This window comes from Terrapene carolina, unplaced genomic scaffold (assembly GCF_002925995.2).
Source record: "Terrapene carolina triunguis isolate 2854851 unplaced genomic scaffold, T_m_triunguis-2.0 Scaffold21, whole genome shotgun sequence".
Lineage (NCBI taxonomy): Eukaryota > Metazoa > Chordata > Testudines > Emydidae > Terrapene > Terrapene triunguis.
The window spans coordinates 22446908-22471392 of NW_020664372.1; the positions used below are offsets into that span (position 1 = coordinate 22446908).

General features: G+C 40.4%; 1 protein-coding gene across 1 annotated transcript in view; it reads left to right on the forward strand.

Annotated features, from left to right (window-relative positions):
* Window positions 1–24485, forward strand: part of FARP1 (FERM, ARH/RhoGEF and pleckstrin domain protein 1) — a 150174-nt gene that overhangs the window by 60488 nt on the left and 65201 nt on the right. The window contains exons 6-12 of the mRNA XM_029913092.1: window positions 2214–2328; window positions 4193–4340; window positions 7942–8037; window positions 9210–9373; window positions 12940–13008; window positions 13866–13941; window positions 15363–15603. Coding sequence (XP_029768952.1) covers window positions 2214–2328; window positions 4193–4340; window positions 7942–8037; window positions 9210–9373; window positions 12940–13008; window positions 13866–13941; window positions 15363–15603 — 909 coding nt within the window. The remainder of the gene's footprint in view (window positions 1–2213; window positions 2329–4192; window positions 4341–7941; window positions 8038–9209; window positions 9374–12939; window positions 13009–13865; window positions 13942–15362; window positions 15604–24485) is intronic.

A 24485-nucleotide genomic window follows, 5' to 3' on the forward strand; every position in this document is an offset into this window, starting at 1 on the left:
CTAATAAATTTGTTAGTCTCTAAGGTGCCACAAGTACTCCTGTTCTTTTTACTTCAGGCTAGTTACAGCAAGGGGAGAACGGAGCCATGTGCTAATGTGGTAAGAGAAAAGTGAGGTGTGGTTAAAAATCAATCTTTGGCTAAAACGATCAAGAAGGTAGTCAAGTAATAAAAGAGGGAATGGCTCAGAGGGAAAGTGAGTTCCATAAAGTGCAGCCCTATCTGTAGAGAAATACTAGAAAGGTGTCTTAGATGGAAGTAGGAGACTGGGGAGGGAAGAGGGAGAAGTAGGTAGATATGAGGTCAGAGAGAACAAGTCCTGGTGAGTTTGGAAGCCCTAGAGTTTGATTTGAAATGGATTTGGGAGTGGTAGATGCAGTGAAAGTGGCAGAAATCATATTGCTGCAGGGAGAGAATAGTCTGACTGCAATACGTTTGGCCTCTTGAAGTTTAAAGAATGTAGGGCTTTAGGAAACCCATACAAAAGGGAATGTTAAGCATGTGCATGGGTGTGAGTAAAATGTGAATAATATTTTCAGGAGACCCTGGTCCAACTAACGTCAAATTTTCATGATGTTATGGAGATAGTGATAGGCAGTGTTCTTTCTTCCTTAAACATCTTTCCTTTCCTTTTAAGTTCAAAGTCAAACTCAAGATTTCTGACCTTGGGGACAAAATAGAAACCTGAGCCATGAGCTACTCTTAAAATGTTGATTGGCATAGCTACATAACTTCTGCTGAGCACTGTAGTTACACTGACATTAAGTCCTGGCGTAGACGCAAATAGGTCAACAGAAGAATACTTCCATCAACCTAGCTATCGCTCCTCAGGGAGGTGGATTAACGGATTACAGTAACGGAAAAATTCCTTCCATTGCTGTAGGAACTGGAAGCACCTGCATTATGGCACTACAGCAACATAGCTGCTGCGCTGTAGCTGCGCAGTTGTAGCACCCATAGTTTAGACATGGCCTCAGTGAAACGGGAGTTAGTGATATGGAACAGTGGGCTTTTTGTGCAGGAGGATTCTCATTTTTAAAGTATTCAGCAGTGGAAAGAGGGTAGAGTATCAAGGAGCTGATGGAACAGGCAGCATGATCTTCTAACACATCATCTATTAATTCTTTTCAGAGGTAGAAGTTGTAAAATTTATTCAATGTCCACGTATGATCCCTGGATTTTAATTTAGTCTCTTTAGAAGGAACCTAGTTCGGTATAAAAGATTAATAAAGCTATACTGCTTGGATATTGGGGTTTATTGATCTTTCACAGAGGGATGGACAAAGATCAGTAAAAGCCTTCATTCATTGTACTGTTCCTAGTACTCTGGGATAATAATGGGCAGAGGGAATGTCATTTTACAAAGAAACCGATAGCAGAAACATGTAAATAATGTATGATAGAGTAGCAGGCAACATGCTATTAAATATTCTGATTCCCATATGTAGATTGCCAAAAATAAGTAACTTCCCACTAATGTGGCAGAGCTAAAAAGTGGGTTACATAGCGAACTGTTGCATACTTGTAATTACAACAACTGCAGCAGTTGGGGGCAACTTCAGTCTGAGAAATGATTTTTTATTAAACTCTGTTCACAGAAACAAAATATAACAATAAGCCAGAGAAAGGAAAAAGACTGAATGTTCTGAAGTACTGCAAAATACAAAACAGACAAAGGCTTCATAAATCTCTGGGTTGCAATATATGTATGTATCAAAAAACAAAGAAACCACCCCAAAAATGTGTCTTTCTTCGAATTTGACATAATGCATAATTGCATCAAACTTCGGGGGTGGAGTTCAGGGAAAGAAATGCACATTTGTTGTTCTAGAGGAAATGAAGTTGTTGTGTTGAGTGCCACAATGAGCTTGACAGACGCTGATCTACTCCAATGAAATGTTCATCAGCAAATTGAAGCCCCTCCACCAACCCTTATCACACACCCAAATCAATACATCTTTGAAATTATTTCATTTGTTTTTTTTAAATCTACTTGTAGGGTTGTGGGGAACAGGAGAACCCTTACTCTTGGGCTACTTCTCATTGTTTGTTACCTATAAAGATGATAAGGAATATGTGGAACATAGAGTAATGAAAATGAGTTATGAAACGATGTTGCAGATTTGGACAAACATACTTTTATTACTCTGTTTTTTGGTTTGTCTGAATAATATAGATTAAACACAGGGTTTTGATTTTTATGTCCCTCTCTAGCTGAGATTGGGGATTTTGATGAAACAATAGACCGTGAACACTTAACGAAGAACAAGTATATACCTCAACAAGAAACACTAGAAGACAAAATCATGGAATTTCACCGCAATCATATGTGAGTCCCAGCTTTTGTTCTTATTAACTTTCCTTTCCTTCAATGTAATTCTAACTGTGAACATATATTGAGCTTTAGCTATAAAAGATTTTCAGGCTTATGAGTTAGTTACTTTTTGCCCTTTCAAGTCAACGTACAAGATGTTTAAAGAGCATCAGTTGATTTTGATTTTCTTTCTAGCATTCAATTATTTTTTCAGCCTGTTTCACACAAAAGGATTCATTGTCAATTTTGTGCATGCAAATACAATTGTAAATGATGACCCTGATCCTGCAGATACTTGTGTCAGTAGTCTCATTGAGGTCAAGGTCATTGAAGATATCTTTCACTGCCATAGACGGGTGACAAAAGGCTCAAAAGATAAATTTTGGAAGAAGCTTGTGAGCCAGGGGGGAATCAGAGAGGTTCTCTGAATAGAAGTGGGAGGTTAGGTATCATATAACCCAGAGAAGAGATGAGTCTTAGAAGGGAGTTAAGAGACTGAGGATCAGTTAGGAGCAGAATGGCAGGAATTTCTGCTTCTAAGAACCATTCAAGACTCAAGCCATTGCATTTTGAACTAAGTGAAGTTTGGGGTTTATTGGTTGTGGTTTTTGTAAGAGCAGTTATGTTAATTGGGACTGTATGATTTAATATGAAGAATTTAACATTTATGGAGCCCAAAATGTATGTTCACTGCCCTCAATGTCTTTCATCTTATTCCTTTGCACATTTCCTTTATCCTACCCAATTATATAGTAGACAATATTCATATAATCTTTTATTTTCATGAGCCCAGTAAGCCATATAATTTACTGTTCTGTTGGAATAATGTATATACAATTCTGTTAGAGTTAGTGGTTGAAGATACACACAATCAACCAGCAAAAATGCTTTGTGTACACGACTGTTTTTGTGTCCTCCCACACTATTATAATTTGGGAGCTAGAATTCTTCATTGAAAGAGCATCTATATGTGTTCTTTTAAGGTGGTATGCCCATGGTAGGACACCTCTTAGTTCATCAGCAGGGAACATCTAATTAAAATGAGACCATTTTAACTGTAATATATTCTTTTATTTTAGAAAATATAGCAGTCCTATAATTGCTAAAACACCGATGCCCCGAACTCTGCCTCCCTGCTTAATTGTATTTTAGGTGAAAACTGGTCACAATCCAATATCTCTGTGCTTCTAAGGGAGGTTCTTTCATGTTCTAGCTCTACAGTGCAGACTTCTGCCAGCATACCTTTGTCAGTTAAGGGTATGAATAGCTGACCCACATAGCTTTGCCAGCAGAAGTCCCTAGGGTAGAGGCAGCTATACCGGCAAAGCTGTGCTTTTACTAGTATAGCTTGTTTCATTCAGGAGTGGTGGCTTCACTATAACAGTACAAAGCACACCGCTAGGAATGCTTTGCTGTCGTCGTATACCGGTATAGATACATGGGTAAGGAGCTCCTAGTGGAGACATGGGCTCTGTTTGAGATAGACATTTTGTTTGTAAGTGACTGTGATTTTGGGTATGTCAGTTTTTGAATGTCTAACTGGAGACACCATAAATAGGCCTGATTTTCAGAAGATGGATGCTCAACACTTTTGAAAAGATCAGGCTTCTTTGAGGTATTGCAAGTTGGGCCCCAAAAATTGAGGCATCCAAAATCACTATTTGCTTTTAAAAAATCTTGGTCTTTGAGAACAGAGCTATTGTTCTAGCTGCTGAGATTGGGTGACTTGGAATGGCCATATGCATATTATCTAATTAACGAGAACCAGTTTCCATGATGAAATATCTTTTTGCTCCTTAAAGAAGTAATTTGATTCCAATTTAATAAATGTGGAGAATTCAAGTCTCTTGGCTTTTCTTTTTCATTTTTGTTTCTAAAGTGGACAGACACCAGCAGAATCAGATTTCCAACTACTAGAGATTGCTCGTCGGTTGGAGATGTATGGAATCCGGTTGCATTCAGCAAAGGACAGGGAAGGGACGAAGATCAACCTGGCAGTTGCCAACACAGGCATTCTAGTTTTTCAGGTTAGAGCTGCTCTGATCATGGCTTTAATCTTTAAAACAGACTGTTCTTTTAACAAAAGCAATTATTATACCAGTGGTGCATCCTCTGTGTGAAATGTATCTAGAGGAGTTTGGTTTACAGCCACCCTCAGGGGAGATTAAGGCTAGCAGGCACCCAGAGACACCAAAATTTCAGGATGCTCCCAGAGTCACTTGCAATGTTGGCCTTAGACCTATGTAACTGCATAAGGTCCCACACTTCCAGGGTCCCCTTACTACCTGCACACACTTAACCTAGCAGCTAGATCTCCACCCCGTTTCCAGCCCATCGCCCTGTCTGTTTCCAGCACCAGCTATTGAAGAGACTGACTTCCCTAACTACCCTCCTTTGATCCATGATCAGAAAGCTACATGTTGGCTACAACTCCTCACTACCCTGATGCACACTGGAGGTGGGTCACCTGAGGCCACAGGGCATCATAAATAAGGTTAAGATTTGGTTATGGGCATTTTTAGTAAAAGTCTTGGCCAGGTCACGGGCAATAAACAAAAATTCATGGCCCATGACCTGTCCATGACTTTTACTATAAATGCCCCTGACTAAATCTTAGCTTCCCTGGGGGGCCGCTGCTTTGGCGGTCCCTGGGGGCTGACCGCTGGCCCCAGCTCCAGCAGTGGATGCTGCCAAGCAGCGGCTGGTGCAGCTGTCCCCGGGGCCACCCCCGCAGCGGCCAGTGTGGCCGGCCCCAGGTGCAGCTGTTGTGGTGGCCCTGGGATCAGCCACACCTGCAGCTCCAGTTGCAGATGTCCCGGAGGTCCCAGAAAGTCATGGAATCCATGACTTCTGTGACAGACTCACAGCCTTAATCATAAACAGGGAAGGAGGGTCTCAGGCAGGCATGAAGTAGCAGGTATCGGGAGTAGTGAGCATGTGGAGGTGGGGAAGTGGGAGTTAAGAGGTGTGGGGAGGGGTGAGGTGGGAGAGAACTAGATGGGGGCTCTCCATAGAGTTCCTTGTATGGGCTTTGCAAAATCTAGGGCAATACCTAGTTGCTTCTCCCAGCCAGGGCCTTGCAGCAATCTCTTCATTCTACCTTGGCCCAGTCCAGCAAGCCTCTTCCTCCCGTGTCCTTCCCCCCCAGCTTCATAGGCCTACCTGACAAGCTGACATTCTGGCCCAAAACATCTGACTCTGTCTCTGCATCAAAATTGAGGGTTAAAAAATTGAGTAAAATATTTTTTAAAACTTGGGTTACTTCAATTATTAAAATAACTATTCCCTTTAAAACCAAAACAAAAACCTCAATTTTTGAAAAAAACTCAAGTTTCAAACCTTTTTTTTCAAAATAAAAATATCCATCTTTTAGACCTTTTTAAAAAAAAGAATCTCTGAACCAGCAGTTCCAGTGGGGCTACTTTAATAAAAAACAAATCCCACCAAAAAACCGCACAAGTGTCCAAATAGAAAATACCAGTAAACTCACAACTTGATCACTTGATCAACAGTTGAAGGAATGCCTAAGAACAGTGGCTCTCAACCTTTCCAGATTACTATACCTCTTTCAGGAGTCTCCGTTGACTTGCATACCCCCAAGTTCCACCTCATTTAAAATTACTTGCTTACAAAATCAGACATAAAAATACAGAAGTGTCACAGCCCACTTTTACTGGAAAATTTCTTACTTTCTCATTTTTACCATATAATTATAAATCAATTGAAATATAAATATTGTACTTACATATCAGGGTATAGTATATAAAACAATGTAAACAAGACATTGTCTGTATGAAATTTTAGTTTGTACTGACTTCACTAGTGCTTTTTACGTATCCTGTAAAACTAGGCAAATATCTAGATGAGTTGATGTGCCCCCTGGAAGACCTCTGTGTACCCCCAGGGGTATGCATACTCCTGGTTGAGAACCACTGCCTAAGAACATTGAAAGCTGCTAAAAAAGAACATAGACTAAGTAGTTACAAGTGTGAGGAGCCACACCCACTATATGCAAATTTTCCTTAGCCTTGTTTTAAAGCGGTCGGAACCATTATAAATTAAGGCCCTAATCCTTCAGATAGATGTCTGCGGGAGGATCCCTTCACCCCAGGAAAACTTCACTCACTTCACAGGGTCTCTGCGGGTGTAGGGGTCCATCTAAGCCGATCCAGTTAAAAGTTCTGGGGGCATGGGTCTGATCCTGGAAAGACATTGAGCACAACTCCCATTGACTGTAGCACTTACTAATGATCTTGTGTATGACCTCAGTGGGACTCCTCATGATAGGAAGCACTACACTCAATATTGAGCACTTGCAGGATCAATCCCTAAGGGTCTGAATCGTGCAAAAGAATCTTTCTGTGCAGACTCTTACCCGTTGCAGTCAACCCAGACCCACTGTAGTCCATTAGACTCCTTGGCACAAGAGTTCATGCAGGTACGTTCCCTTTGCAGGACTGGCCCTAAATTTCTCCTTTATTGATGTTGTAGGTGAGCAAAATAAACTATAATGATTTTAAAATAAAAAAGGGAAAATAAAGGTTAATTCACAAATCACATAAATGCTGACTGCAAATGTTTATTTTTACTAAAAAAAATTTAGAACCCATCTGTTGTGCTGTTGAATTTCCTAGCAGAGATGATTATGACATTAATATAACTTTCTTAGACAGCAGGCTGAGCTAACAAACATCATCATGGTGTCAGTGCTTGTATATTTGTCTGATGTGGAAGCTACAAAGCAACATAGTTCTGTACATTTAGGAATCTAGTAGAAGCTGCTTTTATAACTATAAAAAACTCCTAAGCAGGTTTATAAGGATATTAATAATGAATTTTTATTACTAAGTTGAAATAGTTAATACTTTAAATCTTCCTCTAATTTTAGCATACATTAATTAGAAAAGAACGTTCTGCTCAAATGGTGCAATCTGATTGTGAACATACACAAAGCCTTTCGTAGCATGACTCATAGCTCCTGACATATGGCTCCTGAGCACTGTTAAAAGGCATTTTTTGGCTCATCAGATAAACACTGTCAAGTAATTTATATATTTTCCTTTTACTTCTATGACTATATGTTAACGATTAATACTGCCACTGCTTACTTCTGCATTTTTTTTTTCCAGAAAGAGGAGATATTTAAAGGGATGCTGATTTTACTGATCAAATAAAAATAGAGTTTGGAAGTTTCTGTAGTGTGTGAGGAATGGAGTAGTTTTTAAAATTCTCTGATAACTCACACAGTAAAACATTTAATAAGATTATACCGTAACATCATCTGGGCAGACTGGGCCGACCTGGGGACACTGATCCTCATGGGGTATGTAGGCACTACTGCAATATATAAGGCACCCAATCCTGTAATCATTTACACATGTTCTTAACTTTAAGTACTTGGGTTCAGTGGAATTACTCATGTTCTTAAATTGGGAATATGTGTTAGTGTTTATAGGATTGGAGCCTAAACAATTAGTAATAGCACCATTACAAGCAAATACATTTTAAACAATGATTATGCAAAAGTACTTTTGATAACTGTCAAATTTGCCTTACAGATACATGCTTGGAATACTTAAACTCGTCCTTTAATCTATAACATGACTTCACTTGCCTTGTCATCTTTAGGGTCACACCAAGATCAATGCCTTCAACTGGGCTAAGGTTCGAAAGCTGAGCTTCAAGAGGAAGCGTTTTCTTATCAAGCTACGGCCTGATGTGAATGTAAGTCCTTGATATTCTTCAAAGAAATTTGAGGAGAGATTCTCTGGTAAATTCCTAGAAGCAGATAAAATAGATGTTTGAGTTGCCTCGGTTGTAATCAATGGGATTTTTTTTAATTGGTCATTTACACTTATTTCTGGGGCTAGTGCTTTGATAACGTTTTCTCTCGTGTCCGTCTTAAAATTGACATCCACGTTGGACAGACTCAGCAGAGAAGCTAAGAACTGTACGTCCATGAAAGATACCAAGTATTTCCATGTCTGTGGCTCCATGTACTAAAATATTTGTCTCAATGCCATGCTGAGTAGGTGAGGCTTCCTGTTAAAGCTGGTGAACTCAGTGTAGTGCACACTCTTAATAATTAACCTCAGATTGATGAGTTAGTGATATTTAACTATGGGACTATGCACCTCTGCTGTGGTGTGCAGTTGTGATCTTCAGTTTCCTAAGATGGAGTGCTTTTGCTGTGGTACTGGGAATGGTCAGCAGATCCCCATTCCCAAGCTATATTTCTGACTGATGGGACTCTTAGTTCTGAGATATATCCTGTTGCTTGTATTGTAATAATGCACAATACAAATGTTCTGAGGCTTGTATCAAATCAAATGAAAAGATTTAAAGCAGGAGTAGGGAAGCAGAAATGAGTAAATGCTTCTCAGGAAAGGGAAAGGGCGCGTTAAACTCGTTGAAGGGCTTCCCACAAGACATTCCTTTTAAAATGACAGTTCAGAAAAGTTACTGCAGTTTATATTTGTATGTCTTACTCCAGCACTGTGCTTCAAAGAAATATGGATGCTGCTGCCATTCAGCAAAATCCATTTGTTCTTTCCTGGCTGGATGGCAAAGTGTCAGTGGCTGGAGATATAAACTAGAATGAGGAGAAGACACGGGTTATTCTGATTTAGTATATTGCATTCTTAAAATAATTTGAGGAGCCTTGTAATAGGTCTGTTACATGAGACAACAGGAAAAATTCTGGGGAATTGCTCTTTGTTAGTCCTGCTAAGAGTATGTAGGAGGTTCTTGGGATGAATGGGAGGGCTCCTTGGGCCAGGAGACCGGTGAGTCAGGAGAGAGAATTTGTAGCATAGCATCAGTGTATCGATGTATATGTCCAGTGCGTTGCTCTCTCATTTGCTCACTCACGTAAATAATGCTATTACATCTTTTAGAATTCATTCCAGGACACCTTGGAATTCCTGATGGCCAGTCGGGATTTTTGCAAGTCTTTCTGGAAGATCTGTGTAGAACACCATGCCTTTTTCAGACTCTTTGAGGAGCCCAAACCAAAGCCTAAACCTGTTCTTTTTACTAGAGGTTCATCATTTAGGTTCAGGTAAGACCTATTTTCCCCTTTCTGTCTCCTGCTGTTGTTCCTCTCCCCCATTGAAATCACATTGTCCTTATTTTAATCCTAGATCTTTAATGTTTTTCTCTTTGGTGTTGCAAACTGCTGCTTTATGATTGCTAACCCACCTGTTCAACCAGAGTAATGCATGGGAAACTGTGGAATAAAAGCCTAAATTCCCCTTACAGTAGCTGGTGGAAAGTTGCTACTAAAGAGCTAAATTCCCTGTAAGCTGTGCTGCCACACGGCAGCCTATTTAGCACCGCACAGGCGCTCAGGGAGCCCACCCTGCCGCGGCCGGGGAAGGGGCACACCATAGGCGTCAACTTCCCCTCTAGCCAGGGAATGCTGGACCGGTCCCAGGCTCCGTCCCCACTCCATCCCTTCCCCCAAGTCCCCGCCTCTTCCCGCCCCCATCCTGCCTCTTCCCCGTTCCTCTCCCCCCCGCCCCCAGGAGCTTCCTACATGCCACAAAATAGCTGTTCGCGGCAGTTGGGAGGTGCTGGGAGGGAGGGGGAAGAGTAGGTCACAGGGGCTGCCGGCAAGCGAGAAGCACTGGGGGTGGGGGAAGCTTGGCTGCTACCACCTGCTAATTTTTCTCTGTATGTGCTCCAGCCCTGGAGCACCCACAGAGTCGGCACCTATGAGGGCCCCCCTTCCCCGGCCCCAACTGAGCCCCGGACCTGCTGCAGCTGGGGGAGGGGTGGCCTGAACCCAGCCCGGACCTGCCACGGCTGGGGCACCCCTCCCCTCCCCTGACCCCAACTCAGCCCCAGCCCGGACCTGCCGTGGACGGGGGAACGGCACCTATCCCGCGATCCCAGCTCCAGAGCTGCCACGGTGGGGAGAAGCGCCTCTTCCCCCAGTTGCTGTGTGGAGAGAGAGCTGGGGGGAGCCCTCTCTCTCCCTGCCGTAGCCCCAGAGCACCCTTCTGAACCCCTCATCCCTGGCCCCGCCCCAGAGCTCCCTTCTGAACCCCTCATCCCTGGCCCCGCCCCAGAGCCTGCACCCCCAGCCAGATCCCTCACCCCCACATACACCCCAATCCTCTGTCCCAGCCCTGAACCCCTCATCCTCGGCCCCACCCCAGAGCCCGCACCCTCTGCCCCAGCCCTGAGCCCCCTCCCACACTCCAAACCCCTCAGCCCCACCCCCACCACATGAATTTTGTTATGTGCACCAATACGAAGGTGATGTGTCACAAATCACCTCCATATTGTGCACATAATAAAATTCATTCCGCACATTTGTGCGGAAAATTAGAGCAGGGGTTCTCAAACGGGATCGGGACCTCTCAGAGGGTCGCGAGGTTATTACGTGGGGGGGTCGCGAGCTGTCAGCCTCCACCCCAAACCCCGCTTTGCCTCCAGCATTTATAATGGTGTTAAATATATTAAAAAGTTTTTTTAATTTATTGTGGGGGGTCACACTCAGAGGCTTTCTATGTGAAAGGGGTCACCAGTACAAAAGTTCGAGAGCCACTGAATTAGAGGGAACACTGCTAAAAGAGTATGGTGAAAAGAAGCCAGTAGTCTCCATTGCACTTGTTCCACCCCAACCCAACCCCCACAATCCATCTATGCACCAAACAGGCCCACTAGTCCCACCTCCTGTGATTTGTCAACAGATGATCCCTTCATGCTCCCAGGGAGAGAGTTCTGCTATGTAGATCACGAGAGAAGTAGATTTTCCTTGCCTGGCCTCCCTACAGTCTGACAAACTCACCCCTATGCTGTTTAAATGCAGTGTTTCCTCTGCATTCTGGACCCTTCATGCCTATAAGAGGGCTAACAGAGACAGGAATTCACCCTCAGACCAGGTCTACACGTAAAACTTTGCTGGTGTAGTAATTTTTTTAAAATAATTTTTATACCAGCAAAACCCCTTGCATAAATGTAGCTATACCAGCGTAAAAGTCCTTTTACCAGTATAGCTTATTTCATTCAGGGAACTGGTATAAGATATACTGGCAAAAAACTCTTTTTTTTTTTTTTTTTTTTTTTTTTTTTTTTTGTAGGTATAAGCTGCATCTACACTAGGAGGGTTTGCTAGTATAGCTATACATCTGTATAGCTGTACTGGCAAACCTTTTTTAGTGCACACGAGGCCTCGGTGTACAAAAATGCTGATATGTCACTGCTGCTTATGTACACTGCTGGATGGACTCTTTGCAGCATCTCCCATGTAATGCCGTTTGACTCCTATTGGGTCTGATTTTCCACTAACTGCATCTTGTTAGGTCATTTACACCTGTGCAAAGTGAATTCAAAATGCTACCAAATCAGAGACACCAGTTGACTCATAGAGGTATGTAGTCATGTTGATATGTCCTCTCCTGCCTCTTCCAACTTTCTTTTCTGGGTCTGAAAAATAAAGTAGGTGACATGGAAGGACCTGGAGGTCTTCGTGGGGGAGACAGAAACTGCAGTCTAAATTGTTGGATTTAATTACTGCCAGAGTAAATGAAAAAATTGTAGACATTCTTAACATACCTGATTAAACATGCACATAGTTTGGAGTGGAGCCGTATGTTGTTTTCATGTCTCTCGCTGTGATCTCTGCTGAGTTCATTCTAGGAGAAGTATTGCTCTTCATTGTTGCAATAGGCCTTGCTATATAGTTTGTCCAATTTACAGGTCTTAACAGGTATGGAGATTTTTTGTTCCTCACTGGACATTCTCCAGGGTGTAGGATATGCATTTCTAACTGAGTGCAAATGCTATTGCTTTCTTTTTCTTCTCGTATTCATATCCATACACCATATAAATGTTTGGCATTGGCTCCTTTTTCATGGAATATAAGAGCAAGGTTTGAGATCCATCTAAGGCTGAATCGGCAGAAAATGTTTGTACCTATAGTTAAATGTCTTTAAGATCAACAATTTAATCCTGAAATGTATTTCCACTATTCTCCATTCAGTACCAATGTTTATTGACACCAGTTAATAAAGATAAGACTGAAATTTAACTTGCAGAAATTATTCAGATACATATTTTCATAAGAGGAGAGCTGAAATCTCTCTTTCTTGCCTTTATCTTTGGTGACTTCCCAGTAACATAATTCAGCATAAAGGGGCACAGTTGAATTTAGACAGTGGTAAAATGGTCTGTATTTTATCTGTCTAAAAGTATTTTCCTGGCAAAAAATGCAAGTGACATTTTATCCATGTATGTACAATGAGATCCATTGCATTCTTATTGTGAAATGTGAGTTAATGCTTCTAGTAGAAATAGTTGTGTCTGTGGTTTACTGTGAGTTCATAGGATACAGTATCTAAAACTGCACACTGGCATGCCTGGCTTCTTAGGTTCACCCCCAAGGTTGGTAGGTGGGTGATTGAATGCGAATATGGACTGCATGAAGCGGCTTATCACTGACTATATGATTAAATCAAACTCCCTGCAGACCAATGTGCATTTATGATGCAAAAGATGGTACATCACTTTATGCCATGGAAATGAAAAGTTACATAATAAATCTGCTTTCATTATTTGTATTTAACGTTAACAAATGTAATACCTTAGATTGGTGGCTTAAGTGTGGTTTTGTTACAGTGGCCGGACTCAGAAGCAGGTTCTTGACTATGTTAAAGAAGGAGGACACAAGAAAGTGCAGTTTGAAAGGTGAGAGAGAGATTACTGAGCTGGTCTTATTTTTTTAATGCTCTTGAATTTGGGACCATTAGTGCTTATCAGTTAATTATACTGCTGGGCCCTGACTCTGGCCTATGCAAAGTCCCCTTTATGTTGCTTCAGCAAACCGTCACTGGCATAATGGCCCCTAGGGATTGGTTACCATCAGGCATTGGTTAGAGCAACCCTGAGGTTTCTCTAAATTAAACTAGGGGCCAAACCAGCCTCCAGCCAGCCCTGTGAAACTTGATCAAATTGCTGCAGTTGCTATGAGCTTGTAACTCAATTAATAGGCTGGATACTTTTCAGCATTGAATATCCCACTGGCAGATAACTTCCCCTCAGACTCATTGAATGTCAGACCCTTTAGTGTTGGATGTGATTAATCTGCATAAATAGAAAAGGATTTGATTTTTTTAATAATAACGTACTCCCGAAGATTAGGGGGATAAGTAACATAAATTGGCACAACTAACCAGTGGTTGTTAATTGAAAGCTGTCAGGGGAAGGCTTCTAACTTGGTAGTGCCAATTCTCTTTGAATTATTCTGAGTCATGGTGAGTTGAAAGTCACTGCTGAAATGTACAATGAACCTGGCAACAGTTTGTGTTATGACTCATGTTCCGGCGATGGAAGATTTCTGCTTCAGTGCCCTACATTCTCTTTTATGGTGTTTATATAAAACATTCTCCATTTAAATTTTACAAAAAGAAAGATTGTGAATCCGTTTCAAGACAAACATTTATAAAGCTGCCGTTTGGTGCTTTTGTTTCTTAAGGAAGTGACTGCTGCTGATTATTTATTAAAAAAATTATATGGCTTTAACTTCTTAATGTGATTTTTCTCAGGAAACACAGCAAGATTCGTTCCATCAGGAGTCTGACTACACAACCTTCAGAACAGCATTCAGAGGTGCCAAAACAAGTCAGTAATGTTGATGAAACCCAATATGATTTGCTTTAAGCATTTCCAGTTGAATCACTATTTAGGGGAGTATAATTTAAAACTACATGGGCATTCTTTTTCTTATATCTAACCTACTTTAAAGATTCAGATACCCTGATACAGTGATTCCAAATCACTGGTAGGTCTATCCATTCTAATACTTCAGGATTTTGTAACTCGGGATCTGTAATTCCCACTCCCTATCATGGCTGGTCCATTGTGTGCGTCTACTGCCCATTTGCCATTCAGTTCTGAGCACAGTAACCTACAATACAGCAAGACTAAAGGTCTACAGAGCATGGGTTTGGAGCAGCCTTATCCCCACGGTGGCTTAAAATGCAAAATAAGGATGGGAAGGCGGAAGTAGTAGGGACTACCTGGCACAGTCGAGCTCTCAGCCTGGTGAACTGATACAGTTGCCAAAAAAGTGAGGAACCCTTGTCAGGTTCCGAGATTTCTGCTCGTGGTTGCCCCGAGTGAAGGAATGAGTTTTTTCCAGAGGTCAGTGATAGTGGAATTTCATTTGTCCTTGACAAGAAGTTCTGTTGTGTTGACCTGAGAGGAATTTCAGTTAAGAATTCTTACGTTATAATCTTTGGTAGATCACAAGCATTAGTTCTGTTTCTATTAACAGTAAATAGAAACTGTTCAAAGCAGAAGTGGCAGGTGCAAGCTGCCTGGTTAATATATTTAAAGTGGCCCGCAAACTTCTACCTGCACAACCTTTGGCTTGCCTTAGTAATTTGTGTTGGTTACCTATAGAATCATATCATCATTGCAAGCTGTTCTAGTGAACTCAGGGAAGGTACAATTTGTAGTCCATTCAAAAGATAGCTTAATATTTTTAACACCAGATTAGACAGAGGGAGCAAAGCACTGGATGTGTACTGGCATGCTTGTGTGGAATGAAGACAGTCCTTTGACTAGTGGTAGGGACTTTCCACCAGTTGAATGTGGGGTTGCCCATGAACCTACTCTGGGAGTTTTGTTCTTGTATGCAATTGGGCTGCACTGAATTTACCATTTTTGATATTCATCTCCTTTGCCAGTCTAACTTCTTTTAAGTAGTGCAGGCATGTTGGTGTTTGTACAATGCTGGTTATTGGCCATATGTGTTGTATCATCATAAATTGCAATAATCTATAGAACTTTTTGCACATTTATTTCCTTTTTTGCCAATGCTTAGCTCATGTTCTTTCCTGGTCCATCATCTACTCTTCATCCTTGGAGGCTTCCATATTTTTTAAAGTATGAGTTACCAACTCTGTTGTCAGGAGAATCCTACATGGGATCTATAAGTTACTAGGCATGACTCTGGTGCTCTTGCTGTTAGCAGACACTGAGATTTTTCCTTAATGATCTCCCCTCTTGTTTTTTCTCTTCTGTCTTTCTCTTTCCAGAGCTGTAGCTTTACATTTGGAGATGATGCGGATTCCCCAGTGGTGCAGAGCTGCTGGCAAGGGAAGGAACTGAAAGCTTCAACGGAAGATGTTGGACAGCGCAGGAGCCCTTCCCTGAAGAAGAGCCCTAAGGAAGGTGGAAAGATGGATGGAGCGGTGATGGTGACAATGGAGGAAGAAGAGGAGGTCGTTAAGGATAGGACACAACAGAATAGATCTCAGTCGCAACAACCAAGCACAGGTCCAGCATCCAGGGCTGCTCGTGGCAGCAGCACCTCAATTCCTTTTATTGACTGCAGTGATGTAGATAGCGAGTATGACCTTCTCAGAGGACAAATAACCTGGTCACATTCCCAAACAAATGACAATTATGAGGGTGATTTGACCAGTGGTGCCTATATTCTCGGTAGAGATGAAAATCGTAATAGAACTAGATATAGGGATTCCTCAGGCTCTATAAAGACTTCCCAACATGACACTGAAGAGTCTATTGATGATAACCCAGCTAATATGTCCTTTTATGTTGGTGGGAGCCCCAGAATGCCAAGGCACAGCTCACTGGTTGACGAACTGTTTAGGGGCCCTGACAGCCGTAGTCCATTGGCCACTCCACTGCCACCCAGTAGCAAAGGGTCAAGTCCTAACATGAGTTTGAATAGAACTGGCTCTCAAGGCTACGTCTCAGAAAATGGCTATGAGTGCAGGGCTAGGAGTGATGAGGAAGATATTCATGCCTGTAGCTGCCCTGGGTATGGCAAATGTTCTCCAGGTTTGCAAAGGCCTCGTTTGCAAAAAATTCAAAATGCGCGAAACAAGTCAGAAACCGACCCATTTATCCTGAGCCAGGTGTCCTCAACACCAGGTCAGGAATACAGATCAGAGAGACATTGTAAAGGGGGGCGTGTTAAAACGGTTCCTTTAGAAGGCAAAATTATGGCAAATGGGGTGTCAGGTACTGGACAGTCAAAGCAGAGTCCAGTCATGCAGTCTTTATATGCCAGTGGCATGATGGATCACATGGCCGCCATCCAAATGATGGAGGGCTCCACCAGCAGTGGAACAGAGTCTAGTGATTCAGACTCAGAAATTGTTAACCCATTTACTCACCCTCTTGTGTTTGGAAATCCCATAGTGCTGAGCTCCTCTCCTATACCTAGGAATAAGTACTCCTTTGGCAGCCTTCAGCTAGATGAAGAGGTAGAGGAAGATGTGTCTGTTGGTCTTGGTGATGAAGACAGTGTGCATGTCTTTAGCTGCTAGGAACCTGAGCCTGAGTTCCAGTTGTAGACTGAGACCATTTATACGGTGGTTACTTGTGAGAGTGATTTGGTCTTCTGGGGGCTGATGACAAGTATTTTGTACAAATACACTAAGCATGCTGTTTAGAAGGAGGGAGGAGATGCAAGAGGTGTAGTAATCAGAATAGGTTGCAATGGAAGCCTAACAACAATGTTGTATCTTCTCTGAAGGGTTGAAGGAGAAGAACCACTATTAATTTGGTTATCTTTGTGGTAGATAGAAAATATACACTTGACTGTTCTTTATATGAAGTCACATGTAGGTAGGTATGGTGGTTTCTGTGACAATTGACTGTTCATTTTGGAAAAATATAAATGAAATCGCAGTAGGCGCATTGTGCTCTTTTATTTGAGTCAAATGATTTTTTTTCTCTCACATAAGGAGAGCTGCTCTTCAGTGCCTCGTAGGGTTAGGGATGACGTTTAATTTACAGTCAAATGCAGGAAACTTGATATTCAAAATCAAGTCTTAGTGAAACCTTGAACAAGGTTAATTAATCCTTTTTATAGCAAGAATTACTTTGTTTTGCTGATCTTCTAACACATTTGAATTGCTGAGGTAAGGGTACAAATTATCCATGTACAGGAACTGTTGCAGCTTTGTTTTTTTATTTAGTGGGTTATACAGTTTGTCATATCTGGAGACATAGACTCTAGAATTCCTTCTCCTCCTCCTCCTCCTGAAAGACAGAGAAAGAGACTAAAGAGATGATTTAAGTGAAGAATCTTAGATGAAAGTGGTGCTGATTAAGAGTAGCACAGATTGCCTTTTCTGAAAGACAGCAACTACGTCCTTCACTATGTGTTACAAAGCGTATTTGCAGTACTGTTGTTTGCATTTTTCCTTCCCTTTATTTTATCAGCGTCACGATACACAGCAATATCAAAGTTTTTTTTCTGTGAGCAGGAAACAAACGTTCATCTGAGCAGGATCTAGTTATTTTGTGGTAGTTTAATTATTTGTAGTACCGCCAATGTATGGTAATGCCTCTTATCAAATTTTTGTTGTGTGTTAGGGATCAAGAAATTTTATCTTCATGGAGCCAGCTCCCCACCAGACTGACTGCCTTCAAATGTGTTGTACTGTACATAGAATAGCAGCATTTGTTGTGTGCTACAGAGAGAGGATAAGTCTGTGAAAACTTTCATTTCACAGATTAAAACATTAGCCTTACTTTTATCATTAAATGTTCTTGGGGGGAGGGGGAATACATAAATTTAGTTTGGCAGAACTGAATAATGAACAGAAGTTTCAGCTGAACTGTGTGAGTCACAAATATTTATGTACCCACATGATTAGTGATGAGACAAGGTTTTTTAATCTAGGCAGTTAATTTCAGAATCTTGTTAGTTAATTTTTATAAAACAAGGAAAATAGGAAAAGTTTTTATAATTTTTCTAATGCCTTGATCAAAACACATTTTAACAAGTGTTTAATATGAGTGAAGGATATTTTAATATCAATTTACAATAGTTTAGAAACTTATTTCACCTTTTATTTCAGTAGACTGTAGCCTTGTAAATAAGGAGTTTTAATCTTTCCAGATTCCTTAGTTTATTGGTTCCTCTTTTAGTAATAGATACCTTGGCTTTAGACATAAATGAAGTTGAAGCATTTCTTTAGACAGTGATGTTATAATGGCAAGTGGCATGGAGTGATGATTCCGGTGGCTGTGTGGTTAAAGATATGAATCTAGAAACTGCAGACTGATTATACTGAGGGAAAAGCTTGCTTGTATATCATTCTTAAAGAAAGTTGTCTCTGTTTTGGACTTAGAATAGCTGTAAATTGACTGCCTTCAACTTTTGTGTATTTAAGATGTAATGTAGGTAAACGAAGTCCATTGTAGAAAATTGTCGGTGTGGATAGTGTGTGCATATGAATCTTTTGTTGGCATTTGTACTGTTTTCTATTATACAGTAGAGTAATAGCAAATTGGACATGCATTAGTTGCTTTGATAGCCATATGTCTAAAGATCAAGTAATGAACTCCCAAGATGGAGTTGCAATCAGTTTCCATATTTATAAAAAGTTACTAGATTTCATGTTTGGAGGTAAGCAAAAATCAGATCTTACAGGTAATGTTGACTACACATACACTTTTTTCTGTCCTCAAACGAATACTACTTTAATAGCCAATTTTACTATCTTGACATTTCTACAAAGAAAATGGATATGTTATTTTACATCATCGTTGTGAAAGTAACCCTAGTAGCCTGGAAATATTGACAGCTTAAGAGATAGGTCATAGCTAATGAAAGGTATCTGCATTTTTTCTTCACCTTTTCCTTTTAATATTGTTCCAAACAACATGGAGTACAAAATTTCTCTTCAACGGTTTCCTTTTATCTGACAGTACTATGTATTTAGGTTTTTTTTAAATGTACACTAAGAATTATTTCAGTTTGCAGAAATAGCTTTAATTAATTCCATAGGCAATCGTTTAATTTAAAATGAATCACTCTGCGGTAGTCATCTATATGCCACTGAAATGCAGTTTAATAACATTAGAGAAGCATTTAATTAAAAACTGTGTATGGGCCAAGTTTTTCCCTCAAACACGCAGCTTATATCTGGGGATTTGCCAGGAATTTAAACAGAGCTGTCCAAGTGAATATTATCATATAAAACCAGGTCCATCTAAATTTAGCTGTCGATGGTTTCTGTGGAACCTATGCAAAGGGACCCTGGGGGAAAAGAATAGTAGGTTGGGAGAGGGAAAGAGGTTGAAGATTGCAAGTAAACTGGTATAAACTCTTGTTCTTCTCCCAAAATGCAAAAGTTAAGAAACAAAATGGTCAGTATCAACCATGTGAGATGCTGATTAATCTGCAAGTCAGCTATGGGCTCTGTGAGTATACCTCTGACCTAATGCCATTGTACGTGTTGTTTGTAGTCACAGTAAATGGTTTAATACTTCACACCTTTTTCAGTGGGTTCTGGGATGTCACCCATCTAAATTACTCATGATACCATAATACTTACAGTTCACACTTCTGTACCTTTCATCTTTATTCACAATAATTAATTAAGCCTCGGGACACCCCCATGAATATTAGATGGGGAAACTGAAGCACAGAGAGACTTTAGTGATTTACCCAGTGAGTCATTGTGAACAGAGGGACTCAGAGACAGTGGCAGAGTTGGGAATAGAATGGATTCTGTCTACTAGTCTGTTGCTCTAAGGACTTGACCATACATAGCTATCCACTAACTATTTATTGGGAAAAGCTTTCTCCATTTCTCCTATATGTTGGATACTGTTGGGGATACTTTTTCCTTAGTTTCTTTGAAATCAGCATTTAGTAAAACTTAGTTTACCTGGAAGACCTGGGTGTCATTGAATAAGTTTGGCTAATTTCATTGTAACAAATTGACGTAGGAGCCCTGACTTTGCTTAGGATAACATTGAGCTTTGGATAACTGGAGGGACCATGAGACTGTCTTCACTGGAGCTGGCAGTGCTATTTCCAGCTTGGGTTCACATACTCACAGTAGCTGTGATGGCACTTGGGCTAAAAACAGCATTGTCGTTACGACGGTGCAGGCAGTGGGATGAACTAGCCACCTGCATGAACACATCTGAGACCCTAGGTACGGGGCAGCTAGTCCATCTCATCATCCCTGTAGTCATGGTTACACTGCTATTTTTAGCACACTAACTGGATCAGAGCTTGCACTGGTATATCTCCTCAAGCTGAATTTACACCTCCAGCTCCAGTGTAGACATACCCTGAGAGCTGGATAGTCAGGCTGCACTGTATTTGATTTAAACTGGTCCACATTCTGTACCTAACAAATACGTTTTCCTTATAAACCACAGAATGGTCCATTTTCTCAGGATGATCTCTTGAAACGAAATAGTACTATCCAGTTTCATCCCCATGTCAACAGATATGGCTATTTCTGTTGCAGCTCATCCATTGTATGGTTCATACCTGCCTAAAGCTTATTGTCACATTCAAGATTATGATGTACATCAAATATAAATTGCAAAGGAAATTAATCAAATCCCTAATTGTACTTCATACATATGAAAAATGTCAACATACAACTGACTAAAACGATTTCTGTTTGCCTTCGTTTTGTGCTTACTTTATGTGAGCTGGAATCAAATGGAAAATTGACTCATGATAACCATTATGAGAAGTAACATTTCCATAACTCAGGAAATTCAGCCAAACTTATGAAGTTTCTAAAAGCTTAGAGATTATATGAAATTAGGTCAGTAAATTATGATAACACTTTCTTTTGGAACATTGTCCCATTTGCCGAAACAAAACATAACTGTTACACTTTTCCACTTTTTGTTTGTTTCTATTTGTCAATTAGTTCACTAAATGTGACTCACGATTTGATGTGACTGCTCCAGGGCCGTTTATCATGAACATTCGTGTTTCTTTGCATAGATGTTTGGGGAGCAACTTTCATTTGTGCAAACAATCCTATTTGTGCTGGAGGAGCAATAGTATTCATGCTGCAAGTGCTTGTTTGGTCTCTCCATTTATACATGCGTTTACTTGGGGGGAAAGTGACAAGAGAAAACTGAATGTAAAATCTGCTAAACATCTGTAAAATCTGATTTCTGTTTCTTCCTCTCCATCAATTTTAAATTTGGGGGTCCCTGTATATAGTCAAATATAAAGTTATTTCTTGGGCAAAAGAGGATGGGAAAAAATATTTTCAACATTAACATCTTCTAGCCCTGTTGACTTCCAACTTGTGTCTCTGTAAAGTGTTTCCCACTATCTCTCTGAGAGATTCAACCATCCCAATGATTCTTCAGGCAATTCTCTTGTGTATAAAGGATAGGACATGGAATCAGGGAGCAGACTATAAAATGTGACTGAGGCAACCAGGATTCTGAATATCAGATATTCAGCGGAGAGATCACTAACAATTCACAGAAACCCATAGGCCCAAATCTGCTCAAATAAACTACTTGTTGAGCAGTTAAGAATAACCAATTATTGCAAATTGTGACCCTTTAAAAGACAATTCTTCAACAGAAGAAAAGGGTAAAATCTGATTAATAAATTGTTTTCAACAAGTAATAATAATACTAATAATACTTAGCTCTTATATAGCCCTTTCCGTCAGTAGCAAGACTGACCAGCTCTTTTAAAAGCCATGATTGAATAACTCTGGGGCATCATAGTGATATCTAAAAATGATTTCACAACAAAGTAAATTTATTCTTACTGAAGAAAATCAGTTACTATTTCCATTGTTCCCTGGATTCTCTGCTCATATGTAGTAATCATAGTGGGTGACACCCCTGTGTAGAGGACCAGGCCAAGGCCTATGTACTAGACAAGTCCCACTTAAACCAGTAAGATTGTAGTTACTGGTTGAAATGAGGAATGAATGCGAGGGAAGTAGGTTCTGTGCTCAAATGTACACAAATTAAAGGTGCCCAGTGTCACCTCTAGTTTTCCGATATGCTCCCCTTTTCAAAGAATATAATTTCTTTATGCACCTTCTGTTTCCCTTAATGCATTTCTCTCCCAGGCTCTACGAGTCTGGAAAAGTCCTTGAGGTGTGTGCAATTTTGTACATTGCAGAAATGGGATCTCATAGGACAAAAAATAAAAAGTTTGTAAAATACCCTTCTCTAATTAAAAGTAGTTATTATCAAAAATTGTTGGTGCATAAGGAACGGAAGAACATGGCCCTTCTCTATTGGTTTCACTTACTTGATGATGGTTAAGGATAAGATTATGTCACGAAGTCATGGAAGTCACAGATTCCTTAACTTTCAGAGACCTCCGTGACAATTTCCACTTCAGCGCTAGTGTGGTGGGGCCAGAGCTCTCAGTCACGGGGGGGCAGAGCTGTCAGCCTCTGCTGGTGGTGGGTGCTGGACACACCCCTCCCTGCAGAGGGGCTCAGGCTCTCTTCCCCTGCTTGGGCTTCAGTCAGGGCACCCCCATTATTTTTAGTAAAAGTCACAGACAGGTCACAGGCTTCCATGAGTTTTTGTTTATTGCCCGCGACCTGTCCGTGACTTTTACTAAAAATAACCGTGACAAAATCTTAACCTTAATGATGGTAGCGTTTTGGATTTCTCATTGCAAATGGCTTAAGGCATTGCAGCTCCTGGAACCAGGAGTGAAGTAGACAACTCTGTTTTTTCTCACAAATAGATATGGGACTGAAATCGTTCCTGGAGTTAGTAACTCCATTGACTTTAATGAAGTTACCTCAGGTAAGAATTTTGCCTAAGCTGTCTTTAGACTGGAAGGGAAGGAAATACTGATTGGGAATTTAAACCAATTAGGGGGGTGGGATAGCTCAGTGGTTTGAGCATTGGCCTGCTAAACCCAGGGTTGTGAGTTCAGTCCTTGAGGGGGCCCACTTAGGGATCTGGGGCAAAAATCAGTACTTGGTCTTGCTAGTGAAGGCAGGGGGTTGGATTCAATGACCTTTCAGGGTCCCTTCCAGTTCTATGCGATAGGTATATCTCCATATATTATAAATGTTGCCTACACTATTTCAATACAGTATGTGCTTCTAAAGTCAATGAAATATACCTAGAGGCAGGCAAACATTGTATACTAATTTATAAGAGACACTAATTTATAAGGGTCTGCTGTACACTCCATGGTCCATGAACAAAGGCATCTGCAATCTCCTTTCCTACAGCAGGGCTATATTGTGCCATTGATATTGGTTTTAAAAGTGGAATTTCTGCTTAAAAATCAAAGGCATGATATACATGCAGTTTCACTTAGGTTAATTACAAAGCAATTCTTAGTGTTTTTTTATTCCCTATGCTATTCCTGTGTTTTCCTCTGTAAACCATGTGGGATTAAGTATGTGTGGGGGCGTGTTTTTTTATTATTATTTTTTTATTAAAAGCAGTCAGCACTTTCTTTCAAATTTTATGAAGTTTGAGAAGCCCTTTGGGCCTAGCTGAGCTGGGTGTTTATGGGTGTGTTTTCAACAAGTACAAATGTAAATAGGGTGATTGTTGTTACACTAAAAGAAGGAAAACATAGGTGCATAAAAATATGACATGATAGTAAATACTTCAAAAATGGTGGTTTTGCTCTAGAGGAGAATAGGGTTAAAAAAAAACATACTTGATTCCCCAAGAACAGTAAAAATATCAAAGCTCACACTGGCAAAAGCTAGCTCTAGAACTAGTAATATTCAAGCTGTCATTGATAGAACATGAAGAGATGATGGCACGTGAATATTTTCACAAGACTAAAGCTTTCTGGTTTGTTAAACCAGGTTAGCAGTTTCCTTTCAAATGCTTCAAATCTGGTTTGTAAAAAGAAAGCAATTGTCATTTTGCCTGTGATGATTTATGAAGAGCTCAAAGATAGGTCTGTCTTAGTTCAGTGAATGTTAGCGCTCAAAGCCTGTTGCTTTTCCAGTAAGCACTTAAAATCTTTGATTAGCTGAATTCCTTATTTTTTACCTTTCCTGCTGAGAAATTGACTTGAACCACTAACAAAAATTCACAAGCTTGACAGTATTTCATTCATCCAACCCTTTCCTGATTTCTATATGTATCTTTTCAAATAAAGTCTTTAATAGACAAAATTAACATTTTTTAATCAAAAATTGCTGGGGACTTCATTCTCATTTTTGTCATTTGTTTAATAACGTTTAAAGAGAAACATTTTTTGTTTCATTCTATGCACTGTTTTGTCAGCATGTACCTCTCTGGGGGGAAAAGCCTTTTCAATGTTCTGTCTTTATTCTCAAAGCATGATGTATCTTCTGTTCCTTGCATTGTTTGGGGCACTGTCTCAATGTCCTTTTACTGCAGAAATACCTATTTGTACTGGGAATACCTATTTCCTCTATTAC